The sequence below is a fragment of the Psammomys obesus genome, unplaced genomic scaffold, assembly GCF_907164565.1.
Source record: "Psammomys obesus unplaced genomic scaffold, mPsaObe1.curated_primary_1811, whole genome shotgun sequence".
In the NCBI taxonomy this organism is placed as follows: Eukaryota; Metazoa; Chordata; class Mammalia; order Rodentia; family Muridae; genus Psammomys; species Psammomys obesus.
In genome coordinates, this window is record NW_026596134.1 from 26,463,102 (window position 1) to 26,488,893 (window position 25,792).

Sequence of the window (25,792 nt, forward strand, 5' to 3'; positions counted from 1 at the left end):
GAATTTTTGGTACTGGGAAGTGTTATAAAAACTGGGAGAGGATTTAAGAGAGCCCAGAATCGGGAAGGAGGGGGGTGGGTTGCTTAGATGGCTTAATTTAAAGGTTCTCTGAGGACCACCTAGCCAGAATGTGAGGGGAGCGGTGTGGCGGGCATATGCAGAGTCTGAGATGAGGTTACCTCGGAAGAAGAGGAGGTGCTGAGAGGATGTGGAACCGGTGCAAGAGGAGGGTGGAGGAGCGATGAAGTAGGAAAGGTGAGTAGAAGCAGATGGCAAACAGTCTGGGGTTCTATAGCCACGGGAGGGAGTCTGGATTTATTCTGAGTGCAGCAGGGAGGTACCTGAGGGATTTGAAGAGGAGAGAATGTCATGGTCCAATTTCTGTTTTGAAAAGGTTGCTTGGGCAGCCGCGTGGAGAATTGACTGTGGGAGAACGCGTTCTTTGTGGCTGTGTTAAATGCCAGACCGTATTCCCTCTGCTGGGGAGGGCGGCACTGAGGCTCAAGTCCTCCAGCAGCAAAGGTGGGGCTGAGCTCTGTTAGTCTGAGGATGCTCTATTTGATGATCAGCTTCTATGGCAGTCATGCTTGGGACAGGGTCTTGGTACCCTGCTGGGGTTCCAAGGCTGTGAAGCAGGACATCTAGACATCTATTCTCTTTCTCTTTACTCTCCTCTCCTTTCCTTTCCCCCTTCTCTGACTATTTTCCCTCCCTTCCATCCTGCCCTTCCCATTCCTCTTCCTGTCCTTTTTTCCTTCCTTCCCTCTCTCCCTCTTTCCCTCCTTCCTTCCATCCCACCCTTCCCCTCCCCCCTCCCTTCCTTCTCTCCTCTTCTTCTGACTGGCTTCATGAACTCTTGCTGCTCCTGCCTTCACCTCCTGGATTCTAGTATTGCAGGACTGTGATCTCGCCTCACTTAGGAACTAGACATCCTTAGCTGAGCTTGAAGTTTCTTCTGCGAGTGTCCCCCCCACCCCCAGGTATGAGTTACCTTACATTAAGGGGCCTTGCCACTGCCATGTGAATTGAAAGTTGGTGACTTTCTATACATTCGTTAACTAACCTCAGAGGAGGGACTTACTTTGTCACCTCTAGGTGCCATTTGAAAGGCAAACCTTGGGTATAAGTGAAGCCAGTTTCCTTCCTTCCCAGAGCACGACCCCCCCCCCCCCCGTCCCATGTCCCATTATTTACTGGAAGGGATAATACTGCCTCCAGTCTCCTGTCCTTGGCAGCCCCTGACTTCAACCCCGAGATGCGTATGTCATCGGAACATCCAGTGGCAGCTCAGAAATCACGGCCAGGTTCAATATAAATTCCATCTTGCTCAGGCAGCTTTGCATAATAACTCCCTGAAAAGTCTTCACCAGAGGAGGAGGGATTTATTGGGTCTAGTGGGCCCGAGCATCCGCCGAATGGCTTTGCAATCACAATGAGTTTTAGGGTTCAAATTCTTTGTCTAATGTGGCTTTCACAAGACCTGTTCTGGGCCATTATGAAGATCAGAGCCACAGGTTGAGTGAATGAGAATATCAGCGTCTACACTATACATACGTCTTGAGCAGGCTTCGGTGGATGTTTGCAAGGGACAAGGGCTTCTGGGGGATTGCAGTGTGACAGGTCAGTGCTGCCATTTTAATTCATGCAGCAACTTCCTGAGGCCTCCTAATGGGAGCCAAGCCAGCTGAGGTAGTGTCAGCCACCGGATCTTCTCAGCTCTGCCTCTACAACAGTGTCCAAAGAATGCATGCCCTTCTTTTAGAGTGCCTGGGGGTGAGGAGTGGCCTGAAGTGTGTGGGCCGCATTCCAAACCTCCAGAGTGAGACTCAGAACCAGTCTCCTCGCCTCGTACCCCCTATTGGTTACTTTTACAAAGCCCAGTTTGAGACCCTGCTTAGACCTGTGGTCCTCAGCCTTCTCAGTGCTGCGACCCTTTCAAACAGTTCCTCGTGTGGTGGCGACCCCCAACCATAAAGTTATTTTTGTTGTTAACTTCACAGATGTAATTTTGCCACTGTGTGAATGATGATGTATATCTCTGTGTTTTCTCATGGTCTTAGGTGAGCCCTGTGAAAGGTCGTTTGACCCTCAAGGGAGTCACAACCCACAGGTTGAGAACCACTGGCTTGGGCCATGATTTCCGAGAGCCGGGTGATGGCATTCCTGGCACAGAGGGACCTTTCATGTGGGAATGATCTGTGTCTCCTGGGGCATGTGTGATGTCTATACAGTGGTCAGCTTCCGGGGCTTGGAGAAAGAGAACGGTGTTCTAAGGTTGAGCACCGACTGTCAATTTGACCGGATCTAGAATCACCCAGGAGACAAGGTGTTGCTTCTAGGTGTGTCTGTGAGGGCTTTTGTAGATCATGTCAACAGAGGAGACTTTTCCTGAATATGGGTAGTGCCATTCGGTGGGCTAGGATTACAGACATCAAAAGGATGAGGCTGGCTGAGCAGGGGCATTGTTCCGGCTCTGCTTCCCTCTGGGAGTTCAGTGTGATCAGTACACTTACATACATGCCTCCATTCCTTCCTTGTCATGGTGGGCTTCTCACCCTGTAAGCCCAAGCAAGCCACGCCCGCTTCATTCCTTCTACTTCTTTGATCAGGGTTTTTTGTTTCTTTGTTTGTTTATTTTCATTTTCTGCAATAAGACACACAAGGACATCAGCAGTTCTCTGACTTCCTGCAGGGTGGCTTGGGTTCTTTTGAAGAAATGAGCTTCCAGAGCTAAGGTGACTCCCACCTCCCTTTTAGGACAAGGGTAAATCTAGCGGGCATCTTGGGGGATGTTGGTCTTCAGATGTCTGCCCCTGTGTCTGGAGCGGCCCGGTGCCTTCAAGGCCCACCCCACGCTCAGGCAGAGGAGGTTTTAGTGTGTTCCACACACCTCACCGCTGTGATGCTTCCATTGGGTTTCCAGGGGTGGACTGTGTTGGAAAACATTAGTCTGTATGTAGTATTATACAAAGAGACACAGGAATAAAAACAAAAGCAACCTGGCAGAGAGTATATAACGACCCAAACTGGGTGAGCCGGCACACCAGGGTGGGGATTTCACTCAACTTTTATCCTAACCTTGCAGCCTTGCAACTGTGTCTCATTCATTGAGAGCTCAAGCTCACAATCCACTGCTATTGGCTAATGCATACTTGGGAAGGGTGTTACAGTCAAATTTTAAGAACCTTTGGTATCTAGGGGAGGAGCGAACAAGGCAAGTACAAGGGTTGGCTAGCCACCTTTTTGTGTTGTTTTTCTAAGACAGGGTTTCTCTGTGTAGCCCTGGCTGTCCTGGAACTTCCTCCATACACCAGTCCGAAGAACTCAGAGATCCACCTGTGTTTGCCTCCCAATACTTAATACCGAGTGCTGGGATTAAAGGCGTGTGCCAGTATCGGCAGGCTTCGGTAGCCATCTTTGATTGACTTCTAATGGCAATTCCAGTCAGACACTGATACTCATTTAATGTGTGTGGTTAGGGAACAGGCAAGAATACAGCTCTCTGGTCCCCTCTTTAAGACACCCACAGTCTAACTGAATAGGAAGGAGATAACGAAGGCAGCAAAGACCGGGGGGTGGGGGTGGGAGGGAAGGTGGAGAGTAAGTATTTTGGTCAGGATAACCAGGGATCCTTCCTAGAAGAGGTAGGATTTCAGATTAGCCAAACTGTGGATGGAAGGACAGGAGTATTTTGTTGGGCTCAAGGACAAGGCTGTCTGCTTCTTGGTTGCAGGAAATCACCAGAGGAAGATTAACTTTGATTGATTGCTTCTTCTATTTATGCACTTATTCATCTGTCAACTCAGCTGGCATTGTCTGTCCCGGGCTTTGGGATGGAGCAACAGATGAGTTAGGTGTGGGCTCTGGTGCTTAGAGTAGGCTCTGGGAGGGAGGCGTGCCGCTGGAACCATCATGCCCCAGCCACTTTGCTCTCTAATGTCTGAGGTTCAGCCTGGGTCAGAAATTTGAGTGAGTCTCTGAGAACCTCAAGGTCACTGCCATAGTGAAGGTTCCATGGTGGGATGTGACATGCAGAGGCCCAGCCTGCTCAGGCAGAGTTATTGCCACAAAGTGGCAGAAAATAGATTGCGCTTCAAGGGAGGGAGAAGGGAAAGACAGTAGACTGTAGGCGTTCCTGCCCATGTACCCTGGATTCTAGTACTCAGTCCTCCTGCAGGCCCCCCCGGAGAGTCCGTGGGATCCACAGGGGAGGCAGTCATCGTGAGGTACAGGGCTGGGAGCCAGTGGGTGGTGTGGAGCTGAACAGGCTTGCCTGATGCCCGGCCTTTTGTATACCTGCTCTATCAGGCTCTCGACAGCCCAGTGGCATGGGAGCATCACTGGAAGCCATTTTGAGTTCTGTGCCAAGGAGTGAAAGGCTAAAAGAAGGTTTGAGGGGGATTTCATTTGGCCAGGGCGAGTGAGAGGAGAGCTATGATGGCTACCGTCAGCAATGGTTGTACTAAAGCCAGGTGCTGCATGGTGAGCACTAATGGAGAGATTGTAGACATTCTCACTTTGCCCGCTAAAGTCGCAAGTGGACAGGCCTCCAAGTCACAGACCTCCATGTGCTTCTAACGCTGAACACTGAGCATGTATATATAGGCTATGCATTGTGGCCCAAGTGGAAATGCCTGCCCTGAGGCCAGTGGGACACAACACAGCTTCCTGAAGGCCAGCTGTATACTAGGTTCTGTGCCAGATGCTGGGAGTGACTCCAGTGAAGGCCCAGGATTTGGGGGACGCTGGCCTACCCCACTCAGGTCACTTCCTTCACAATGGAGCTGATGCTCTCTGGAAGCTGTTCACCGCCCAGCATGCGCAGCTGTGTGCTGTGGCCCTAGAGATAACAGTCTGTGTTGTCTTAGGGCTCACAGTCCAGTGAACCCCAGTTCTCAGCAATCCAGGGAAGACACATGTTAACCAGTGACTTGGGTTTAAATGGATACAGTAATTGTATTGTTGTCTTGGCCGTAGGGAAATAAAATTAGGGAGAAAGGGTTTGGAAGTCTCTCTCCCACATCACTTTGAAACATTAGTCACTAGTTCTGGCTGTTGTAACGGAATACAACATAGACTGAATAGCTCAAGCAGCATTCATTTCTCAGTTCTATAGTTTTCAAGTTCAAGGTCAGGGTGCCAGCAAGGTCAAGTTCCCGGTAAGGGCTCTTTGCCTGGCTTATGAAGTATGGCTGCCTTCTTGCTGTGCCCTCAAATGTGTGTAGATGGAGACTCACTTATATTTAATTTTTCATGTTTTTAAGATAGGACCTCATGCTTTTCAGGGTGGCCTCAGACTTGCCCTGAAGCTGCAGATGACTCTGAATATTTGTTCCTCCTGCCCCACCTGGGATGAGAATTATGTGTCACCATGCCCAGTGTCACTGTGCCCAGGTTTTTTTTTTTGTTTGTTTGTTTTAATGTACGTTCTGGGGATTGAACTCTGGTCCCTGTACTTGTAAGATAAGCATTTACCCGGGGCTGAGCTATCTCTTCAGCCCCCTGTGTTTATTCCTTCCTTAATCCTCATTCCATTGTACAGGCATCACCCTCCTGGCCCAATTACTTCTAAAAGCTCTATGGTTCCATGTCTCCAGATACCATCAATCTTGGGGGTCAGGACATTAGTTTTTTTCTTTTTTCTTTTCTTTTTTTTTTTTTTTTTATGTGCATGTAGGGTGACACAATTCAGTCTAACTTTGTAATTAGCTTTCCTTTCAAGGGCCACTCTAAGAACAGTAAAAATGGTTGTCAAAAACTGCCTGTGGCTTGCGAGGGCTTATTGCAGGCTGATGGAGAATAGAGCTCTCCATGCTGCCACAGTTACCCATGCAGAGGGCGGGGCATTCGTGCTCTGGAGATGAGTTTAATGTGTGTTTGTGGGTGGCCGGGGAAGGTGGGCAGCTGGGTGAGACTTCAGGGAGGCGGGGTGCCAGGCAGAGGCTCTGCAGAGGGTGGAGGTGGGAGGGAAGGAGGGATCAGAAGTGTCACTGGCTGGGGCCCGATGTAGCTCGGCTTATCTCTGTTTACAGGAGCAAACAGTAGGCCAAGGTCCTGTCGTAACAGCAGGAGGGGACTTGCGGCTGCAGAACTCTGGAAAGTGACACAACTCAGTGCCAGATGGAGTGAGGGCAGAGAAAGGGCCTTGGGCCAGTGGCTACGTGGGTGGGGAGCAGTGACCCCTCTTTGCTCCCCCTCCCCGAAGAATGAAAGTTGGGGAGGGAAGAGGCTCTTGGCAGAAGACGAGGAATTCGCTTTTGAACACTCCCTCTCCCCCTACTGGAGACAGAGACCGGTAATATAGCCCAGGGTGGCTTTGAACCTGTAATCTTTTTGCTTCCATTTCAGAGGTACTGGGATTGTAGGCATGTTCCATTATGCCTGGATGGGCATGTATTTGAAGAATGACGTGACACATGTCCTTAGTTATGAGCACAGAACCAGTGGGACAATAAGGACAAGTGTCTGGTTGAAGGGTTGGATCGGAGCATTATCTAAAGTTGAGCCAGTGAACAGGTTCTCTTGAATAGGAGGTTGGATGAGGAGCAGAGGGCCCTTCAGGCCCTGGAATCCATCTCTCCACAGACATGCTCAAGAAAGGTTCCTGAAAATGTCTTTAGAGGAGCATCCAGTTCTCTGGGGCTAGACTGGACCCCTCTGTCCATTTGTGACCATAAAGGGACCTCCCGCCCCTTACAAAGCCCGCTAGAGCCAGGCAGCTGGTGTTCCAAACTAGAAGGCTTTTCAGGGCCCAGTGACTTCTTGCCTTTCTGTTTCTGATTGCAGCCTTTAGTGGCCTGAGGTCAGTTTTTGATGAGGACATCACTCTAACCTGCCTGGTGCCAGCCTCCTCCAGCCTAAGACATCAATCATGCCTTGGTAATCTAGCCCCCATGGTCTGGTACAGGCAGGTGATGGCTGAGCTTGGTCCATGCCTGTTCCAGCCTGGGGCACACGCTGGTCACAACTCCACAAAATGAGTCATTTGCTGCCAGCCTGTCCTTGCTCCTTCTGCCCTGTGTGGCTTTAATGCAAATGTCACCCATGGGATCCTTTCCCCATGGGACTTTATTTATTTATTTATTCTTTAAAGGCCATGTTGGAAAGGACATTTGTCCTCTCTTCTGTTTAAATTGCTTTCCACGGGTTTGGGAGACCTGGCCATTGATTTTTCTCTTAGAGTGTACAGAAAGCCCTGTGAAGCTTTTGGCTAATTAACTTTTGGAGAAGTGCTGCTTAAATGTATCTGGGAGGTTGAAGTCTTTTTTTTTTTTTTTTTTCTCCCTCCTCTCATAACTTCAAAAATGGCTTTTAACTTTTGTTTTCAAATCACTGCCGGCACCCAGTCTGCTTAAAAGTGACTTCCCTGGGAATAGATGATGGTCGAGTGGCTGTGTGATGTCCCTTTGTAAGGCTACAGTCACCGTGGGTTTAGAGGCACTTGCTGTGGAAGCCCAGCGAGTTCAATCCCCAGAACCGGTGGAAAGGTAGAAGGCGAGGACCCTGATGCCACCCAGTATTTGATATTTATGAGAAGTTTTGTTCACACAAAGATTACACGTTTGAAAAGAGGTCTTTCCCCCAGCATGCCCGTCAGAGCTGACACTGCGAGGTTCAGAGTGGAAAGGATTTCAGAGCAACTCCCATTTTCGCTGTGTCGTCACTGCTTTGTTTGGCTGTCGTCTCCGTTTGGCGTGGGGCAGAGGCGGTGGCCGGCTTCGCTGTTTGTGCTTAGTTAGTTCATGTTCTTGTTCCTCTTACGTGGGCCAAAGCTCTTGGAAGTGAGGGACGTGTCAAGGAAGTTCACCTTCAGATCTTACTGTGGATTTCTTTGGTACTGGCTTCCGGAAGTCTGCGTGGTAGAAGGAAAAGCCTGTTTCCTCCAGGAGATGACTTTTACCACACTCTCCCCTCTCCTACTTTTTAAGGCTCCATTTTATGCTCCCCACCCCCAAACCAGGTTGAATTAGTGAATATCTTAAAAAAAAAAAAAAAAGAAAAGAAAAGAAGACCATGGGATGATCTTCTGTGCCTGGATCGTGCACTCCTGTAATCTCGGCCCTTGTGAGGCTGAGGCAGGAACATGGGTTACACAGTAAGAGCCTGCCTAAAACAAAACAACAGACCATAGGATGTCTCTCCGCCTTGTATTCCAATCAGTTCCCACCAATAAGGCGTGAGACCCTGGCCAGGCTGGGTTATCTTGATGGGTTGAACTGCCTGTAAAAGGTTCCAGTCCTCAGAGACACACTGCCTTAGCAGGGGGAGCCATTGTGACACAGGCAAACCCTTTCTGGAAAATGTTCTTCAGTTTTGATCAATCTCATGGCCCTTGTTAGTATCTTTGATTACATCGGATTATGTGCCATTCCGCTTTATGGCATTTTAATGGGCTTTTAGCGGCCCCCCTCCCCACTTCATTTCCAGCTGTGTGGTTATTGGGATTTGATGGTAGTTTGGTAACTGCCGGGAGCACTCCAGTGCACGCCAGCCCCTCTGTGAGGATCTTCAGAGGTGAAGAACAGAGCGAGGGGAGTGTGGTTAGTTTCCCAGAGGCTTGCTAACAATTAAGTTACAAATGAAACCTCAGAGCCAACCATGGCTGTATTCTCCAATTGTAAGATGTTTGCTTTAAATCCTTTGGTGGGGGCGGGTGAGGAGACTCAGTGGGTAAAGATGCTTGTTGAGCAAGCCTGAGTCCTCAGCTCCATCCCTGATGGAAGGACAGTATTGTTTCTGAAAAGCTGTCTGTTGACCTACACAAAGGGCCTCGTACCTATACTCACACACTAGTGATGATAATGACGACGACGACTATGATGATAAATAGAATAAAGTTGAAAGAACCTTTAGTAGAATTGAACCCATTGACTGAAAAAAAAAAAAAAAGAAAAGAACAGAAAAAGTCTGCCTAAAACTTGCCTTTCTAACAAGCAGTGGGGAAATGTGCTGTGATTAGAACCTGTGCATTGCTGGTGGGATTGTGAAATGGCCCAGGCACTGCGGAAAACAAAAACAAAAACAAAAACAAAAAACAGTCAGGTAGGTTTAAGAAAGCAAAGCAAAGCAGAATTTCCATATGGCCCATCAGATCCACTCTTGAGCGTGAACTCAAAATAATTGAAAGTAGAGGCTTGATATTTGTAGCCCTTGTTGTGATGTGTTTCTACAGAGTATAGCTATATTCTTAGTGATTAAAGCGTGCAAGCAATCCAGGTACCCACTGATGGACCGGTAAGCTGACTAGCGACACAGTCTAAAACAGATGGACGTTCTGACGTATATCGCAGCATGGGCGGTTCTAGAACGCTGTAATATGCTAAGTGAAGTATGCTGGCCTCAGAAGATCCAAATCGGACGAAGGACTTGGACACTCAGAATGATAGAGACAGACTGAATGGTGGTTAGCAGGACTGGGGGAAGGAGGAAGAGACGTTTATCGTTTAATGCTTGTGTAGCTCCGGCTCTCGGGAATAAAGAGTTCTGGAGACGGATGGCGGTGGCGGTTGCACAACATAAACGCCCTTGATACCTGTAGTGGTTCTGTGTTTGAATGCTTGGTTCCCAGGTGGTGGTGCTATTTTGTACAACCTTTGGGGGAGGGGCCTGGGCAGAGGAAACGGATCTCTCTGTTGGCGCAGACATTTATAATACTGCTGCAAACGACTTACTTAGCTCTCGAGTTTGCCTTTCCAATCTCCGGGTTGTACTAGATACTTCCCTGTTCTAAAGAGGATATGGGTGTGTTTCGGCAGCTTCTAAGAACAGTGTGTAGGGGATGCTGAAAGAGGATGCCCTGGCAGCCGGTTGTTCTGAGTCCCAAGCGGAACATTGCTACAGAATGTGCCAGGGACCCCATCTCAGCATCCTCAGATAGGGCTGGCCACCTTGACTGATGGTTTGTTTTTTGGGTCCCATTTTAAAGGCGTTTCTAAGTCAACTGGTAGATTTGGGACAGGAAGTGGAATCTTGTAGAGACTTTTGGACTATCTATAGTTTGTCCCTTAACAGGGCAGTTGGCAGTCTGGCTTGGTTGCCATAAATTCAGCTTCTTTCTGGGGAGAGGATAGGGGACCCCTCTCTCCCCGGTTGTGTGTCTTCTTCCCCTGGTCTCACTCTGTTGCCCTCTTGCCTCCTGTAGGCTTGGGGACCAGTTCTACAAGGAAGCCATTGAGCACTGCCGAAGCTACAACTCGAGGCTGTGTGCGGAGCGGAGCGTGCGCCTCCCTTTCCTGGACTCGCAAACAGGAGTGGCTCAGAACAACTGTTACATCTGGATGGAAAAGAGGCACCGAGGCCCAGGTGAGCCACGCCACTCCTGGGACCAGCATGCACAGGGGCTCCAGCTTGGAGGAAGGAGTGCTACTGTGTCTGGGAGGCTACCGAGCCGGGCAGGGTGGGGTAGATGAGCCGAACACATGGTGGAGGGATTTAGCTGTGTGTACCCTTTCTCCAAGGGACCAGACAAGGATGATGTGAGGTACTTATCTCAAGGAAGTCCAGGGAAAGCAGTTTTCATTGTTTTACCCTTGGGTGTTGGCTCAAATTCGCCAATGTGTTTAGTTGTGGGTGAGAGGCTTGGTTTTGTCATCAGATCTCTGTCCCCGAGGCTCGTCATCTGTGAAGTGTGGATAATCTTCGTATTTACTACACAAAGTTTATCAGGATTAAATGAAAACATCTATGAGCAACTCAGCATAGCATATGCTCTAAAATGCTGGATATTGTTGTCATGACCATGATTCTAATCTTCTAGGCTTTTAGGAATAGAATTAAAAAAAAAAAAAAAAACCTGTTGGAATAGATTAGCGAGACAGCTAGCTCCAGGGATGCAATTTCGTGGCCATATTTATTTATGTTAAAGTTTGTGTGTGTGTGTGTGTGTGTGTGTGTGTGTGTGTGTGTGTGGTACATGTGTGCATGCAAGTATCATCTTTAATTAGTTGCTCTTCATCTTGTCTTTTGAGACAGGGTCTCACTTTCACCTGAAGCTTGTTGATTCAGCTTGGCTGGGCAGCCAGTTAGCCTCAGGGATCTGCCTCTTTTTCCCCTCCCAGCACTGGCATTAAAAGTATGTGCATTTACATGGGTTCTGGGCATTGGGCCTAGGTCCTGTGCTTTCACGGTAAGCACATTACTGACCCGGCCATCTTTGTAGGCTTCTCCTGTGTCCCCTCACCCTCCCCTTTTGGTAAGGTTTCATACAGCCCAGGCTGATCTTAGACTTGCTGTGGAGCCAACAATGACCTTGAACTCCTCCTGATCCTCTTGCCTCTACCTCTGAGGTGCCAGGATTGTAGGCATAGGCCACCACACCTGGCTCTATATGAGTATGTTAAACAAGCTTCGGTTTCATTTCGAAAAGTTTTATATTCCTGTAAAATTCAGACACTGGCAGAGAAAAACAGACTCCTCATGGCCACGCTCCGTGACAGCCAGCTCGTGGCCCTTTGCTTTCGCTCACGCTTAGCTGTCACCTTCCTCCCGGACTCTGGATGACTTTGAAGTAGACCCTGGGACAGCACGTCATTCCGTGTACAAATACTCTGGACTTAAAGTGTCAAACCAGTTGGGTGCAGCGGGACATGCCCATCGGGGCAGTATTTAGGAAGCTGCGACAAGAGGCTAGCCTGCGATACACAGGAAGACAAAAGGAAAAGGCCAGCCCAGCCCACGGTCACTATCAAACAGTCAGCATTCGTTTCTTCTCTACCTCTAGCGTAAGCCAATAGGATTCCTGCATTGCAACTGTTGATATCTTAGAGGTCCTCGGGCTTTTCTCTGACTCCCTTTCTTTCTCCCTTGTATGTTGAAGAAACTGGGCTGTTTGCACGGCAGGGTTTCCCAGAGCTCAGATTTGCTGATTGCATCCCCATGGTGTTATTGCTGTGGATTGGAAACGAGGACTAGAGACTTACTCAGGCTTTCTTTCTGTCTCTGTGTATCTCTCTCTGTGTATCTGTCTCTCTGTCTCTGTCTGTCTGTCTCTCAAGAGCAATTCCTAAGTGGTAGTTTGTGCTTTCAGTCAGGAGGTTTATGCAGTCTGGTTTTCCACACTTTACTCATTTTAGCAGCCCTTGATGAGGGTTATCTAGATTCTTATTCCATTAAGAGTGGCACACACACACACACAAAAGGGGTGTTTGATTGAAGGCCATTGTTTTGTTTTGTTTTTCCCCTCCCCCATTTATTAGCCCTACAGATTCTGTAAAGGAAAACATCCCCTCATTAAAACTTTGGTTATTATGAGGTACAGCTGGCATGAGATAAATGACATTTCCCCTGTATTTACCAGGTTTCAGAATAATGAGCTGGTTCCTCGGCATTGTCCAAAGTTGATCAATACAGTTATTTTAAGTACTATCATGAACTCGGACTTAAACCCGCTTGATGCACTTTAATGCATTGCCGCCGTTATTTGGACTGAAGATGGATTGTCCCATCTTCATCCAGAAGGGCTTTGGAAACAGCCTCAGTTCCTTCTGACGGCTTTCTTGCCCTCCTAATATCGGGACAGATGGATGCCAACTCCCCCTGGGCACTTCCTGCCCTGTCTAGAGGCTACCATCCATGCTGCTCACTGCTACTTGGCTTATCATTATTTCCCGGGCTTTTAAGTCAGCATAGCTACGAAGTGTATTTTTAAGTGAAATAAGCTGTGGAATGATACTACTTCCTGGCTGATTCAGTTTTAAATAGTTTGTGTTTACCTATATTTATTCTCTATCCCTTTTCTCAGACACTCAACACACACACATACATACACATACACACATACGTGTCATATGCATACATTTGTAACATATGTATGTGCATGTGTATACATGCAGACACACATGTGTGTATATCCCAGAACCTGGATTTAATGATACTGACACACCTGCTTTACCCCACACAGCGCTTACAGTAGACTCATGAGTATGGCAGGAACAGCAGGACGGTCCATAATAAGATTGCTTGCCTGGGTTTAAAATTTTTTTTCTTTTGCATTTAGTGTTTCTTGTCCTTTTAGGCTGTAGTGTCAAGCCGCTGTGCCTTAAAGTCACTTCAAATAGTCTTCTGTGTTGGTTATGACAGTAAGTCATCTACACGGTTGGATTTATAGGTTTCATTTTGGTTTTACTTATTAAGGATTGCTCAGTGTAGAGGTTTCATAGACTTTCTTTTCTTAAAATTAGCTCCTCATTTTGAGTCACTTCATGCCTCCTGGGAATTGCAACACAGCGCAGAGAGTGCCTCTTTGCTTTTCATCCACTTTCCCTAAGATCATCCCGGAATATCACACCAGAAGTTGATAATGGTCAAATATGTGTGAAGGGCTCTTACCATTTTTAATTTCTTTTTCGTTATTTAAAACAATTTTTAAAATTCAAATATATCTTGATCATATTCTTCCCTTCCCCAAAGTCCTTCCAGATCCTCTCCCCTTCCCTACCCACCCAACTCTGTAAGTTCTTTCTCAAAGAACAGACAAAACCCCAATCCAAGAGCAAATCCTCTAAACCGAGAAAATAAGATAAACCGCCAATGCAAAAAGAAATTTAAAAAGCACCAAACTGTAACCAAATAAAAACACACACATACAACAGAAGACAACAAAGCAAACTGTGGAGTCCATTATATATTGGTCAACTACTCAACATGAGACCCTCCCTGGAGTGGTTCATACACACATTGCCACTGCATTGGAGAAAACTGACTTTCTCTCTCCCATCAGGTAGAAGTGACAATTCAGTTGTCAGCCTTTACCCTAGCGGCTAGCTTTTCATCCATCCATCCATCCATCCATCCATCCATCCATCCATCCACCCATCCATCCATAAAAATATAACAAAACAAAATAACAAGATAAAACAAAAATTGTCACACTGAAGTTGGACAGTACAACCAACAGAAGGAAAAGAGCCCAAGAGAAGGCACTCATTCTTCACAGACTCAGGAATCCCATGCAAACACTAGAAGCCATGCTCTAAGCGTGGAGGACCTGGTGCAGACCTGTGCAGGTCCTGTGCATGCTGCTTTAGTCTCTATGAGTTCATAGGAGCTTTGCTCATTGATTTAGAGGGCCTTAGTTTATCTGTGCCCTTTATCACCTCTGGCTCCTACACTTCTCCTACTCTTCCACAGGGTTCTCTAGAGATCTTGCCATTTAATCACATGTGATGAACACCACAGTCAAGACAGGAAACGATTTTCTCACCACAAAGATCTCTTTCACATAACCCCTTTATAGCCACACCTAACGTTTCCTCCCCTCAAATCCTCTCATCACCTCCATTCATAAACTAGCTGTCCTACTGACCAGCTAACTCAGCTGCTTAAGTTGCTTAAGATGGTCCTAATAAAATAGCTATCTTAAACATTTCCTCTCTATTGAAGAGCACATCAGATCATCACACACAGTTTAGGGTACTTGAAGAATGCTTACTGCATTTACCTAAAGATCCGTGATAATTCTTAGATTTCCTTCAGCAAAGAACATGTTGGTTTTTTTTTTTCCTTCATTCCCAAAGAATGCTTTTGCTATATATAAAACTACAAGTTGATAACCCTTTTTAAACAGCATTTGAAAGATTTGCCATGTCTTTAGATGGTTTGTGCTGAGAAAATCTGCTGTCAGTCACACGGAATTTCCCTTGTAGGAGAAGAGTCATCTTTCACTGCTGTCAAGTTTTTTTTCTTTGCTTTTAGTTTTCAAAAGTTTAATTTTGATGCGTCTTGAAATAGATTTGTTCAGATTTATTTTATTTGTGGCTTGCTTGGCTTTTTGGACCTGTAGTGTTTTTTTTTTTTTTTTTTTTTCCAAATTTGAGAAATTTTTGGCAGTTGTTCTCAATCCTGGTACTTCCCTTTTGAGATCCCAATGGCACAGCCACTAGACCTTCTTTTATAGCTCCCTAGCTGTCACCTTTGCTCCCTAGGCTCTATTTGTGTGTGTGTAAAAATGTAAGCCTTTATTGTTATGTGTCTGGGTGTCCTGCCTGCATGAGTGTAAGTACACCGTGTGTGTGTGTGTGTGTGTGTGTGTGTGTGTGTGTGTGATACCACAAATGCCGGAAGAGGGCTTTGAATTCCCCCAGGACTGGAGACAGTTGTGAGCTGCCATGTGGCTGCTGGGAATCAAATCTGGGTCTTCTAGGAGAGCCATCAGTGTTCTTAACCTCCAACCCGTCTCTCCAGCCTCCCAGACTCTATTCATTTTTGTGTCTCAGTTTTTCAGATTGACCAGTTTCTAGAGTTTTGTCCTTTGTATTCCGCTGATAAGGTTCATCCATGGAGATTTTTTTGTTGTTGTTGTTTATTACTAATTTTTGTCTCAACTTTTTATTTGGTTCCTTGTATCTTTTGTGTTTTATTTTTCTTTTCCTATTATTAAAAATAGATTTTTTAAATACAATATATTTTGATTTTGGTCTTCCCTCCCCGACTTCTCCAAGATCCTTTCCCATCACCCCTCCCAGCTAGATTCACACTCTTTCCATCTCTAGTTAGAAAATAAACAGGCGACTAGAGAATAAAAATAAAAACAAGACAAAACAAGAACAAAGAAACTCTAATAGGACAAAACAACCCGAAGATAAACAAAAACAAAGGAAGAGCACAGGAAACCCATATAGATGCCCAAATATGGCAGGTTTATATACATAGGAATCCTATAAAACCACAAAACTGGAAGCCATAATATATATGCAAAGGACCTATAAGGTTAAAAAAAAAAAGCCTTGACAAAGCCTTAGCAGCCAAAGAACCTGCCATTTTGGTTGGCCATCTATCTTTTGTGAGACTTTATGTTTTTCCACCTGTTGCACGTGCTCATGATTGATGAAACATTTTTATGATGGATGCTTTAAAAATCCTTGTCAGATAATTTTAACATTTGCATAATTTAGCCTTTTCTTATTAAGTTGACTGGATCTTGGATATTTTGGCTATTTTGTTATGAGAGTCTAGGCATTATTGATATCTTGTTTTAGGCGGGCTCTTCTGATGCCGAGCTCTCTCTCTCTCTCTGTGTGTGTTCATTGTTACCAGAGGTGAGAGTGGGAGTCAAGGTTTCCCATTTAGCCTCTGTTGGCACCCACCAAAGACAATCACCCCATTGTTTTTGGCTGCAGGCAGGAGTTCAAGCTTCTCCCCAGACTGTATCTGACAGAGATACAGCATAGACTCTGGGTGCACGAGTAGCTCATGCCATTCTTTTCTAGTCTTTTGGTTAGAGAGCAGGATTTTTCTTGGGAGTCCTTTTGGTTCTGCATTTACTGATATCTTCATGTTATCAGCTTTCCCAGAACCCTGTCCAGGATACTTGGTATAAAAGTAATACCCAGGGGGCTCAACCAACCTGATGTTCTTCAGGTCCCAGTGTCCTTTACTGCTCTGCTTTGCTTCCTTCCTGCCTCAGGACTCTTGTTTGTTGAAAGGACAGCATCTAGTGTATTTGCTGTGCTTATAAGAGGAATATGATGGGGTTGGAGAATTGCCTCGGAGGTTGGGAGCACTAGCTGGTGCTCCAGAGAACCTGCTTGATCCCGCTGATGAGTTGGAACCATCCTCACCTCCAGTCTCAGGAATCCGACGTTCATTTCTGGTCTCCTTGGACATTGCGCACATTGGTGCTTAGACATCCATGCAGAGAAGGCTTCCATGCACATTAGAAAAAAAACTGCAGGAGGACATTTAATTGCTCCAGTGTCTAGAGACAGAAATCCTTGGGATTGCTTTCTCATTCAGCAAAAAATCTTAGCAGCTTTATGACGTATGGATTGAGCATTCCTAATCTGAAAGTGTTCTTGTCATTTTCTATCTCTTGTTGCGCGTATGGACATGAGTGGTGTTGGGGACCAAACCCGGGTCTCCCTGCAAGCTGGACAGGTGCTCTGTCACTGAGCTACAACCCTGGAAAGCTACAGCCCTGCAAAGGTTCTAAAGTCCCTTTGACCCCCCCCCCCTTTTTTAAATCTTTCTACTGCTCCTCCCTCTTTCTTGTCGGTGAACCACTGTTTTCTTTATATACTGGAATCAACTGCTCTGTAATCTGTCTTAGAGAAGGTGTCTACCTTCTTTCACTTGGTATAATTATTTTGGATTCATCCATGAGCTGCCACTCATGCACAACTCCTTTCTGTGCCATGTAGTGTTCTGGTGTATTGGTCTCACAGTGTTTACACCTATTCACCTGTTGCTGAAGGTTTGGACTTCTTTCTAGTTTCTGCTTATTATTATTATTGACAAGGTTTCTCAGTGTAGCTTTCGCTGTCCCAGACTCGCTTTTTAGACCAGGCTGGTCTCGAACTCACAGAGATTGGCCTGGTCCTGCCTCCCTGAGTGCTTGGGCTTACAGGCATGTGCCACTGCATCTGCCTATTATTACAGAGGGCTTTTATGAACATCTGTGCTCAAGTCTTTGCACGTACGCATGTTCTCATTTCTCTGGGGTAAACGGCTCAATCCCAGACTGGCTAGATCACAAGGAAGGTGAGAGCTTAACTTTTAAGGCAACTGTCAGGCAGTGTGCAAAGTCTCTGTTGCCTTACAACTCTGCTAATACCACACATTGCCCATCAAGAGGAAATCTGGCCGTTCTGGTGGAGGTACAGTGATGCTTATTATAGTTTTAATTTGTGTTCCCCCAATTAATAGTGTTACCGATCATCATTTTATGTGCTTATTTGCCATTGAAAATAACTGTTCTTTTCCTATCCTCATTCGACAGCTCTGCGAACAGATGTGGTGTTCTCTTCACAATAGCAATTGCGTAATTGTCCCCCAAGTTACCCACTGTATGCCCACGGTTTAACTAGCCTCTGACATTTTCTACCTGGAGAGCCGTCAGACCCTTTAGGTTAAGGGTCTTAGTCTTCCAAGACTGTCTTCATTTGATGTGCAAACTGCAAGTCCAGGCTCTTAGCTGTGTTTCTGACCTCTGGACACAAATGAGGCACCCTAGGATGCTGTTCAGACTTGGTCATTTGCTTGAGTAGCTCACAGAGCTCAACATAGATCAGACTCCAGGGTTTTTTGTGGCTTAATTATTTTTCTCTTTTGCTTCCTTCTTTCCTACTTTCCTCCTTCCTTCCTTCCTTCCTTCCTTCCTTCCTTCCTTCCTTCCTTCCTTCCTTCCTTCTTCCCTCCCTCCCTTCCTTCCTTCTTTCCTTTCCTTTCTTTCCTCCTCCTCCTTTTTCCTTTTGTTCTTTTTTGAAACAGGGCTTCTCTGTGTAGTCCTGGCTGTCCTGGAGCACACTCCGTAGATCAGGCTGACCTTGAATTCAGACATCCTCCTGCCTCCCCAGTGCACCACCACTACCCAGCTTTCTTCCTCTTCTCAAAGAATAAATAAAACATGAAAACAGTTATTTAAAAAACGAGCTCTGTAGAAAGATACCAGGGGCAAAGGGCGAGGAGGGGGTTTGCCATCTCCAGTGTGGCACCCCAGTACCTCTGTGTGTTCACCAGCCAGACTACCCTGAACTTCATCCCTGTGTGTCTCTGTGGCCCCTTCATTAGGTGTGCATGGCTGATTATGACATTGATTGTTAGAGATCAGCTCAAACCCCGTGTCTTTTCTTGCCATGGAGATCAGAGGTCAAATGTCAGGAGTTAGAGGCTGAAGGTCTGGAGGAGAGTGGAGACTCCAGCCTGATAATTGCATGTTTGGTATCCCTGGCAACGTTCCCAAGCTAAGGCTAGACAGAAGCCTCCAATCAGTGCTGATCTTATCAGCGCCCAGAAAGACACTTAGGGAATCAGAAAAGGGGACTGAAGATACTGTATTTCTTATTATTTATCCCGGCATCACATGGTCATTCTATTCACCTGCTCTTTGCTAAGGTGTACAACATCTTAAAGAATTAAACATTGTTGGATTTGGGTACTTACATAGTCTAGGTACCTTTACCTGATACTCATACTGCAAATGTTTTCTCTCAATCTCTGATTTATACTTTTGTTGTCTTCATGGTCTTTTTCAACAAACAAAAGGGTTAATTCTTTTTTTTTTTTTTGTGTGTGTGTGTGAAATCAATTTGGTATTGTTCTCTTATGAATTGTGCTCTTGGCAATGTATCTGGAAAATTACTGCCTATTAAAAGGTTTAGGTTTTTTTTAAACCAGAATTTATAGTTTCAGACTTTATTTTGGTTCTATAATTTGTATACAGTGCAAAGCATGAACTAGTTTATTTTTGCAGATGTTTCCTTCCACATAATTTGTTGAAAAGACAAGCCTTCCTTGAGTTTTCCTTGTGTTTGTATCAAAGATGAGATGTCCACACATCTGTGGGTCTCCTCCTGGACTCTCAGTTTTGCTCTGCTGCTCTTGGTTTTCACTCATTTATGTAGTTTTATAATACACCTGGAAATTGGGTGGCTCTAAGCTGAGCATGGCGGCTCACACTTTAAAGTCCCAGTTCTTAGAGGTGGAGGCAGGCAGATCCCTGTGGGCTTGAGGTCAGCCTGGTGTAATATCAAATTTGGGGCCAGCCATGGCTCCATAGTGAGATTCTGTCTTTAAAAAAAAAAATAAAAAAAAAATCAAGTGATGTATCCCTCTAAATTTGTTTTTGTTTTTTTTTTTTTTTTACTGTCCTAGGTTCTTTGTCCCCCCTCCTCCCATACCATCTATTAATTTCTATAAATCCTGGGGGAGTGGATAGTTTTCACTTCAGAGTCTTCCAAGCACGCCTTCCCACGTATTAATGTTTAAATTTACTATCAGCAATTGTAGTTTTTTCATAGAAAAAAAATTTTTTTTGTCTGATTGAGGAGCAATCTCTGCAGCCCCTGAGAGTTTTTTTTTTTTAATAAATGTGAATAAATTTTGCATTTTAAATGTCTATTAAGATCATGGTTTGTTTGTTTGTTTGTTTGTTTGTTTTGTTTTGTGGCTTGTTAATATGGTGAGTTATGTTGATTGATTTTGAACATCCCACTAACACTGAATTCCTGGGATAAGCACTGCTTTCTCATGATGTATTTTTTGTTTCTATATTACTAGCTTCATGTCACAAAGGTTTTATTTGCATTTTCTGTCTATTGAAACACACATTGGTCTATAGCTGTTTTGTAATGCTGTGTCTAGTTTGAGTACCAAAGGATGCTTCATTTAGTGAGTTGGGAAAGATTTTTTTTTTCTTTACAAATTTCTGGAAGACTTTCTCTATAGAATTGGTATTGTTTTCCCATAAATGTTTTTATAGAACTTACCACTGAACCCATTTGGACCTTTAATTTCTTGAGAATGTTTTTAAGCTATAATTTAAACTCCTAAGCACACATAGGGCTATTCAGGTTGTCAGCTTCATCTTGGGTAAGCTTCGGTAGTTTGTCTATTTGAATAAGCTGCTTAAATGAGCTGTACACCATCGATCATAGGGCTCTGCAGGGTGGCTCAGCGTGTTAGAGCATGTGGTGCTGAGCTGAACAACCCATCCTGGAGTTCTGTCCTGGAACCCACATGGTAGGAGGAAAGAACTAACTCCTGCAAGTTGTCCTCTGACCGCCACACACGGGCCATGGCACAAATACGTACACACACTGTGCGCACACACATTATCTAGAAACAATCAGAAAACGTTGCTCAGAACATTGTTTATTGGCTTTTTAATATTTGTAGAATCTGTGGTCCTGTTTCATTTCATTCTTTTTTTTTTTTATTTAAATCTTTTATTTATTTTTTATTAATTACACTTTATTCATTTTGTATCCCCCCATAAGCCCCTCCCTCCTCCCCTGCCAATCCTACCTTCCCTCCCCTTTCTGCATGCATGCCACTCCCCAAGTCCACTGATAGGGGAGGTCCTCCTCTCCTTCTTTCTGATCTTAGTCTATCAGTTCTCATCAAAAGTGGCTGCATTGTCCTCTACTGTGGCCTGGTAAGGCTGCTCCCCCCCAGGGGGAAGTGATCAAAGAGCAGGCCAATCAGATTATGTCAGAGGCAGTCCCTCTTCCCATTACTATGTAACCCACTTGGACACTGAACTGCCATGGGCTACACCTGTGCAGGGGTTCCAGGTCATCTCCACAAATAGTCCTTGGTTGGAGTATGAGTCTCTGGGAAGTTCCCTGTGTTCAAATTATCTTGTTCTGTTGCTCTGCTTGTGGAGTTCCCGTTCCCTCCAGCTCTTACTATTTCCCACTTCTTACATAAAATTCCATTCACTCTGCCCATCAGTTGGCCATCAGGCTCAGCATCTGCTTTGACAGTCTATACTGCAGAAGCTTTCAGAGGCCCTCTGTGGCAGGTTTCAAGGTGGTTTCCTGTTTTCTTCTGGCTTTCAGAGGCCCTCTGTAGCGGGTTCCGAGGTTGTTTCCTATTTTCGTTTTCTTCTGATGTACATCCTCTTTGCCTTTCAGGATGGGGATTGAACATTTTAGTTAGGGTCCTCTCTTTTGCTTAGTTTGTTTAGATGTACAGCTTTTAGTGGGTTTATTCTATATTGTATGTTTATATGAGTGAGTATATACCGTGAGTGTCTTTTTGCTTCTGGGTCAACTCACTCAGGATGATCCTTTCCAGGTCCCACCATTTACCTGCAAATTTCATGATTTCCTTATTTTTCATTGCTGAGTAATACTCCATTGTATAGATGTACCACAGTTTCTGCATCCATTCTTCAGTTGAGGGGCATCTGGGTTGTTTCCAGCTTCTGGCTATTACAAATAAAGCTGCTACAAACATGGTTGAACAAATGTCCTTGTTGTGTACTTGCGCCTCTTTTGGGTATATGCCTAGGAGTGGTATGGCTGGATCTTGAGGAAGCGCTATTCCTAGTTGTCTGAGAAAGCGCCAGATTGATTTCCAGAGTGGTTGTACCAGTTTACACATTCTTATATTGGTAGTTTCACTTTCCTTTTTACTTCTGACCAGAGGCTTTCCGTTTTAATTTTCTTAAAAAACAGCTTTTGGTAGAATTAACTCACCCTTCTTTCCTGTCTCCCTCCCTTCTTTGGCAACCTCATGTAACCCAGGCTGGCCTTGAACTCATTATGTAGCCAAGGATAATCTTAGATTTTTGGATTCTCCTGCCTCTCCTTCCCAAGGGCTGGGATTATAGATATGCTCTACCCTGTCTGGGTTTATGCAGTGCTGAGAACTGGATCCAGGGTTTCATCTATACCATGCAAGCACTCTCCCAACGGAACCACATTGCTAGTACCCCCTTACTCTCTGCTTTCAAGATAGGGGTTTTATTGATTCTGTAGTTGAGGTTGTCCTTGAACTCCTCATCCTCTGGGCCTCTCCCGGACTGTACTGGAATTAGTGCTGAGGTTATAGCAAGGCCACCACACTCATCTTAACAGGTCCATTGCATGTATGTTTTGTTTATTTAATCAGGCCCCTAGAGGAGGATAGTTGCTAAGTTATAGTGAACATACATTTTTATATTATTAGAGTATGGGAAATGGAATTGGTAGGTCAAAGGGAGGATATTTATGGAGTTTTGCTAGATATGCCAACTTCTTAATGACGTCACACCCCTGCATCCTTTACAGTGGAGCAGAACACTAGACACATTTCCTCTCCTCCTCCTCCTCCTCCTCCTCCTCCTCCTCCTCCTCCTCCTCCTCCTCCTCCTCCTCCTTCTCCTCCTCCTTCTTTTTTGGTGTTTTTGAGACAGGGTTTCTCTGTGCAGCCTTGGCTGTCCTGGATTTGCTTTGTAGGCCAGGCTGGCCTTGCATAGAGATCTGCCTCCCTCTGCTTCCCTCTGCCTCCCTCTGCCTCCCTGAGTGCTGGGATTAAAGGCGTGCACCACAACACCTAGCTTGCTCGATACATATCTAAGAACAGAATAGTTCAGCACTATAGAAGTCTGATTTATGTCACTGTGAGAACTAGAGATACTGAAACAAAGGCTGTGGTTTGGAGTACACTTGTCAGGGACATTGTAGAGGTAATTCTTGTTAGACCTGTGGGGATGATGATGATGATGATGATGATGATGATGATGATGATTATAGGATATGGTCTCACTATGTAGCTTTTGCTATCCTAGAACTCACTATGTAGACCAGGCTGGCCTGACTTTGAACTCATAGAGATCTGCCTGCCTCTGCCTTCTGAGAGCTGGGACTAAAGGCATAGGCCACCACTCCTGGCATAATATATTTTTTTTAAGATTTATTTATTTATTATGTATACAGTGTTCTGCCTGCATGTGTGCCTTCAGGTCAGAAGAGGACACCAGACCTCATTATAGATGGTTGTGAGTCACCATGTGGTTGCTGAGAATTGAACTCAGGTCCTCCAGAAGAGCAGCCAGTGCTCTTAACCTCTGAGCCATCTTTCCAGCCCAATCTTATTGTTCTTAAAACAAGTTCTTCCGATGAATGTAGATAGTGGGTCCTGGCAATTATCTGCTTCTTCATATATTTTATATGCCTTGTTACAATGTTTCTATGTCACTGGGAGATGTGTTCTCTCTGAAAAATTACGGTTGGTGGTGCTGCTGACGTGGTGTGAGAGGGAAGTGAATTCCACAGGAAGTGGATTAGTGGGCATGGGCAAAGGCACTGGGATTCTTTTCCTCATGGTCTTGGCATGAGGTGCTGTTCTCTTATCGGGCTTCAATCTCAGCTTTAATCCTGCTGTTTCTGGGCAATGGGCAACCCACTGAGACTTGGTTAGGGTGGAAAGAACAGGCATGGTGCCTGTAGGAACTAAACTTCATTAGAGGCAGAGTGATTTTGGGCTGGTTACAAAGTTACCCTTAACCCCTTGCTTCAGCCTTTAAATGTGTCATGAGGTTTCTGCTGCAAGAGGAAAGCTTGGCGAATGTCAGGGTCTGTTGCTGTGCCTACTTTATGAGTGAGGGAGGCTTTGGGAACCCCTGGGCCATGTTGAGAAAGCCAGGGTGGTCTCGGCACAAGGGACACTAGGAGAGGTCAGGCAGGAGGGATGTCCATGGTGATGTGAACTAAGACCTGAAGTGCAGTGCCAATTGCCCAGACTCATCATTTAGAGATGGGTCATGAATACTTCATGCATGGCCTTGGAAACAGGGCAGATTTCAGCTAGGCTGTGAGGGTGGGCAGAGCTCCAGGGACATATCGATGGTGTGCTCAGGAAACACTCTTGCCCACTCTTCAAGTCCTACCTGGGACCTTGTGCTCATCTCTCCAGTTCTGTAAGGATGGTTTAGCGTGGGTGTTTTTCAGCCAGAGGCATGGACAGAGCGACATTTTCCCACTGTAACCGCCTTGGCATGTCTCTGATGCTTGAGTTCAGATTTAATAGTTCAAGAACTACTCAATGCCCAGTCTTGGCGGAGAATTCCCAGTACTTGTCATTATCTGTCTGTAAATGTGAAGGCCCATTGTGGTGACAGACAATGGGAGCAAGATGTGGAGGGGCTGTGCACAGGTGATGAATGGGCAGCACATTTGGCTTTCTCATCTTCGGCCTCTGATCCTGTTACCTGGCTCCAAGCAAATGTCCCTACCTCCTTCCTATGCTTCTTGGCCGGTTCCTTTCAACATGAGTGCATGTACGGGGGTGGAGGGTTGGGATGGAGGTGATTTCTGGTGACTGCTGGGAGAGATGGTGGACAAACCGGCCCAAGTTCTGGAAGGTACGATTGGATTCCAAATGAAGGCGAGTTAGCACAGGTGTTGGCTAGCATACGGTCCTGTGGATGTATGAGTTTTCTTTCCAGCACAGGGAAGGTTGGGTCGTGGCTTCAGGGTCTACCTTTGGGTTGCTCTGGGAAGAACCTTCCCCTCAATAGACTTGAACTTCCCATGTTTGAATCTGGCTGGAACAAGAGGGAATCGCTCAGTACTTTTCTACTCGACTTCTTTTCCTGTGCCTTTTCCGTATTGCTTCATTTTTCCAGTCCTTCCTGCTCGGGCATCGTCAGAGGCATTCACACTCACCAGCCAGCTAGAAAACATGTGCATAATTGGCTATTTGTCTGCAGTCTGCTGGCCGTTTAAGCATCAGGCTCCTCATAGAACAGTCTGCTATGGAACCAGTTCTCCCAGCAAGCGTGCAAGTTTCTGCATGTGTGTGCCTGTCGTACCTGGACTTTCACACAGAGTTCCTTCGAGAACTGGGGTGCTGCCCTTTTTACAGGGGACCTGTGACTTGGGGGATGGTAGCTGTGGCCTTGGTTGCCAGGGAGGATCCCCCCCCCCCCTTACCTCCTACTTCCTTTCCTCTTTATCCACCCCTGACCCTAGGCTCAGTCCTCAAGGTTAATTTCCCTGACAGTGGCTGTGGCTCCATCCTTTTCTTCCTCCTCCTCCCTCATGTCTTTCCCACACACAGGCCTTTGAGTTATGTGCCTCCTGTTCTAAGGAGATAAACAACATCAGTCTCACGGGGCTCTGCTCTCCCCCCTGCCCCCTGTAAGTGCAACTGCAGGGTGGAATGTGCTGGTCCTATAAAGGGGCCCTGGTGCTTGCCAGTTTGTCAGGAAGGACGAGGAGAAGGGGGTAAAGAGCCCTAGGGAAGTGACAAGGTGGATTCAGAGCAAGGTCAAAAGAGAGGCATGCTTCCATCCTGGCAGCTGAAGAGCCAAGCAGTGTCATGGGCAAGGTTGTCTGGCACGTGGGCACAGGGTCCAAGACTCATCTATATCAGCTAGCTTGTGAGGGTCAGCAACTGACACACCTGTCCACTCCTCATGGTTGCAGAGAGACCCCTCTTGAACATCAGTTAATTTCCACCATATTCCCCTGAGGCAGGCATTATGGGTGGCCTGCTCGCAGAGTGAGAGGCAGGCTCTGGTAGGGTCTGTGGTCTTTCCTTTTCCTTTCCTTTCCTTTCCTTTCCTTTCCTTTCCTTTCCTTTCCTT

The 25,792-nt window shown here is 45.9% G+C and overlaps 1 protein-coding gene across 8 annotated transcripts in view; it reads left to right on the top strand.

Annotated features, from left to right (window-relative positions):
- The window catches only part of Dpf3 (double PHD fingers 3), a 268,017-nt gene that overhangs the window by 108,016 nt on the left and 134,209 nt on the right, over positions 1-25,792 (top strand). For 5 of the 8 annotated variants that reach the window (XM_055592871.1, XM_055592874.1, XM_055592877.1 and 2 more), the window contains one exon: positions 10,142-10,302. In XM_055592871.1, coding sequence (XP_055448846.1) covers positions 10,142-10,302 — 161 coding nt within the window. Of the gene's footprint in view, positions 1-6,110; positions 6,296-10,141; positions 10,303-25,792 lie in introns of those variants that run through there. The other 3 variants (XM_055592870.1, XM_055592873.1, XM_055592872.1) reach the window with 1 other exon arrangement.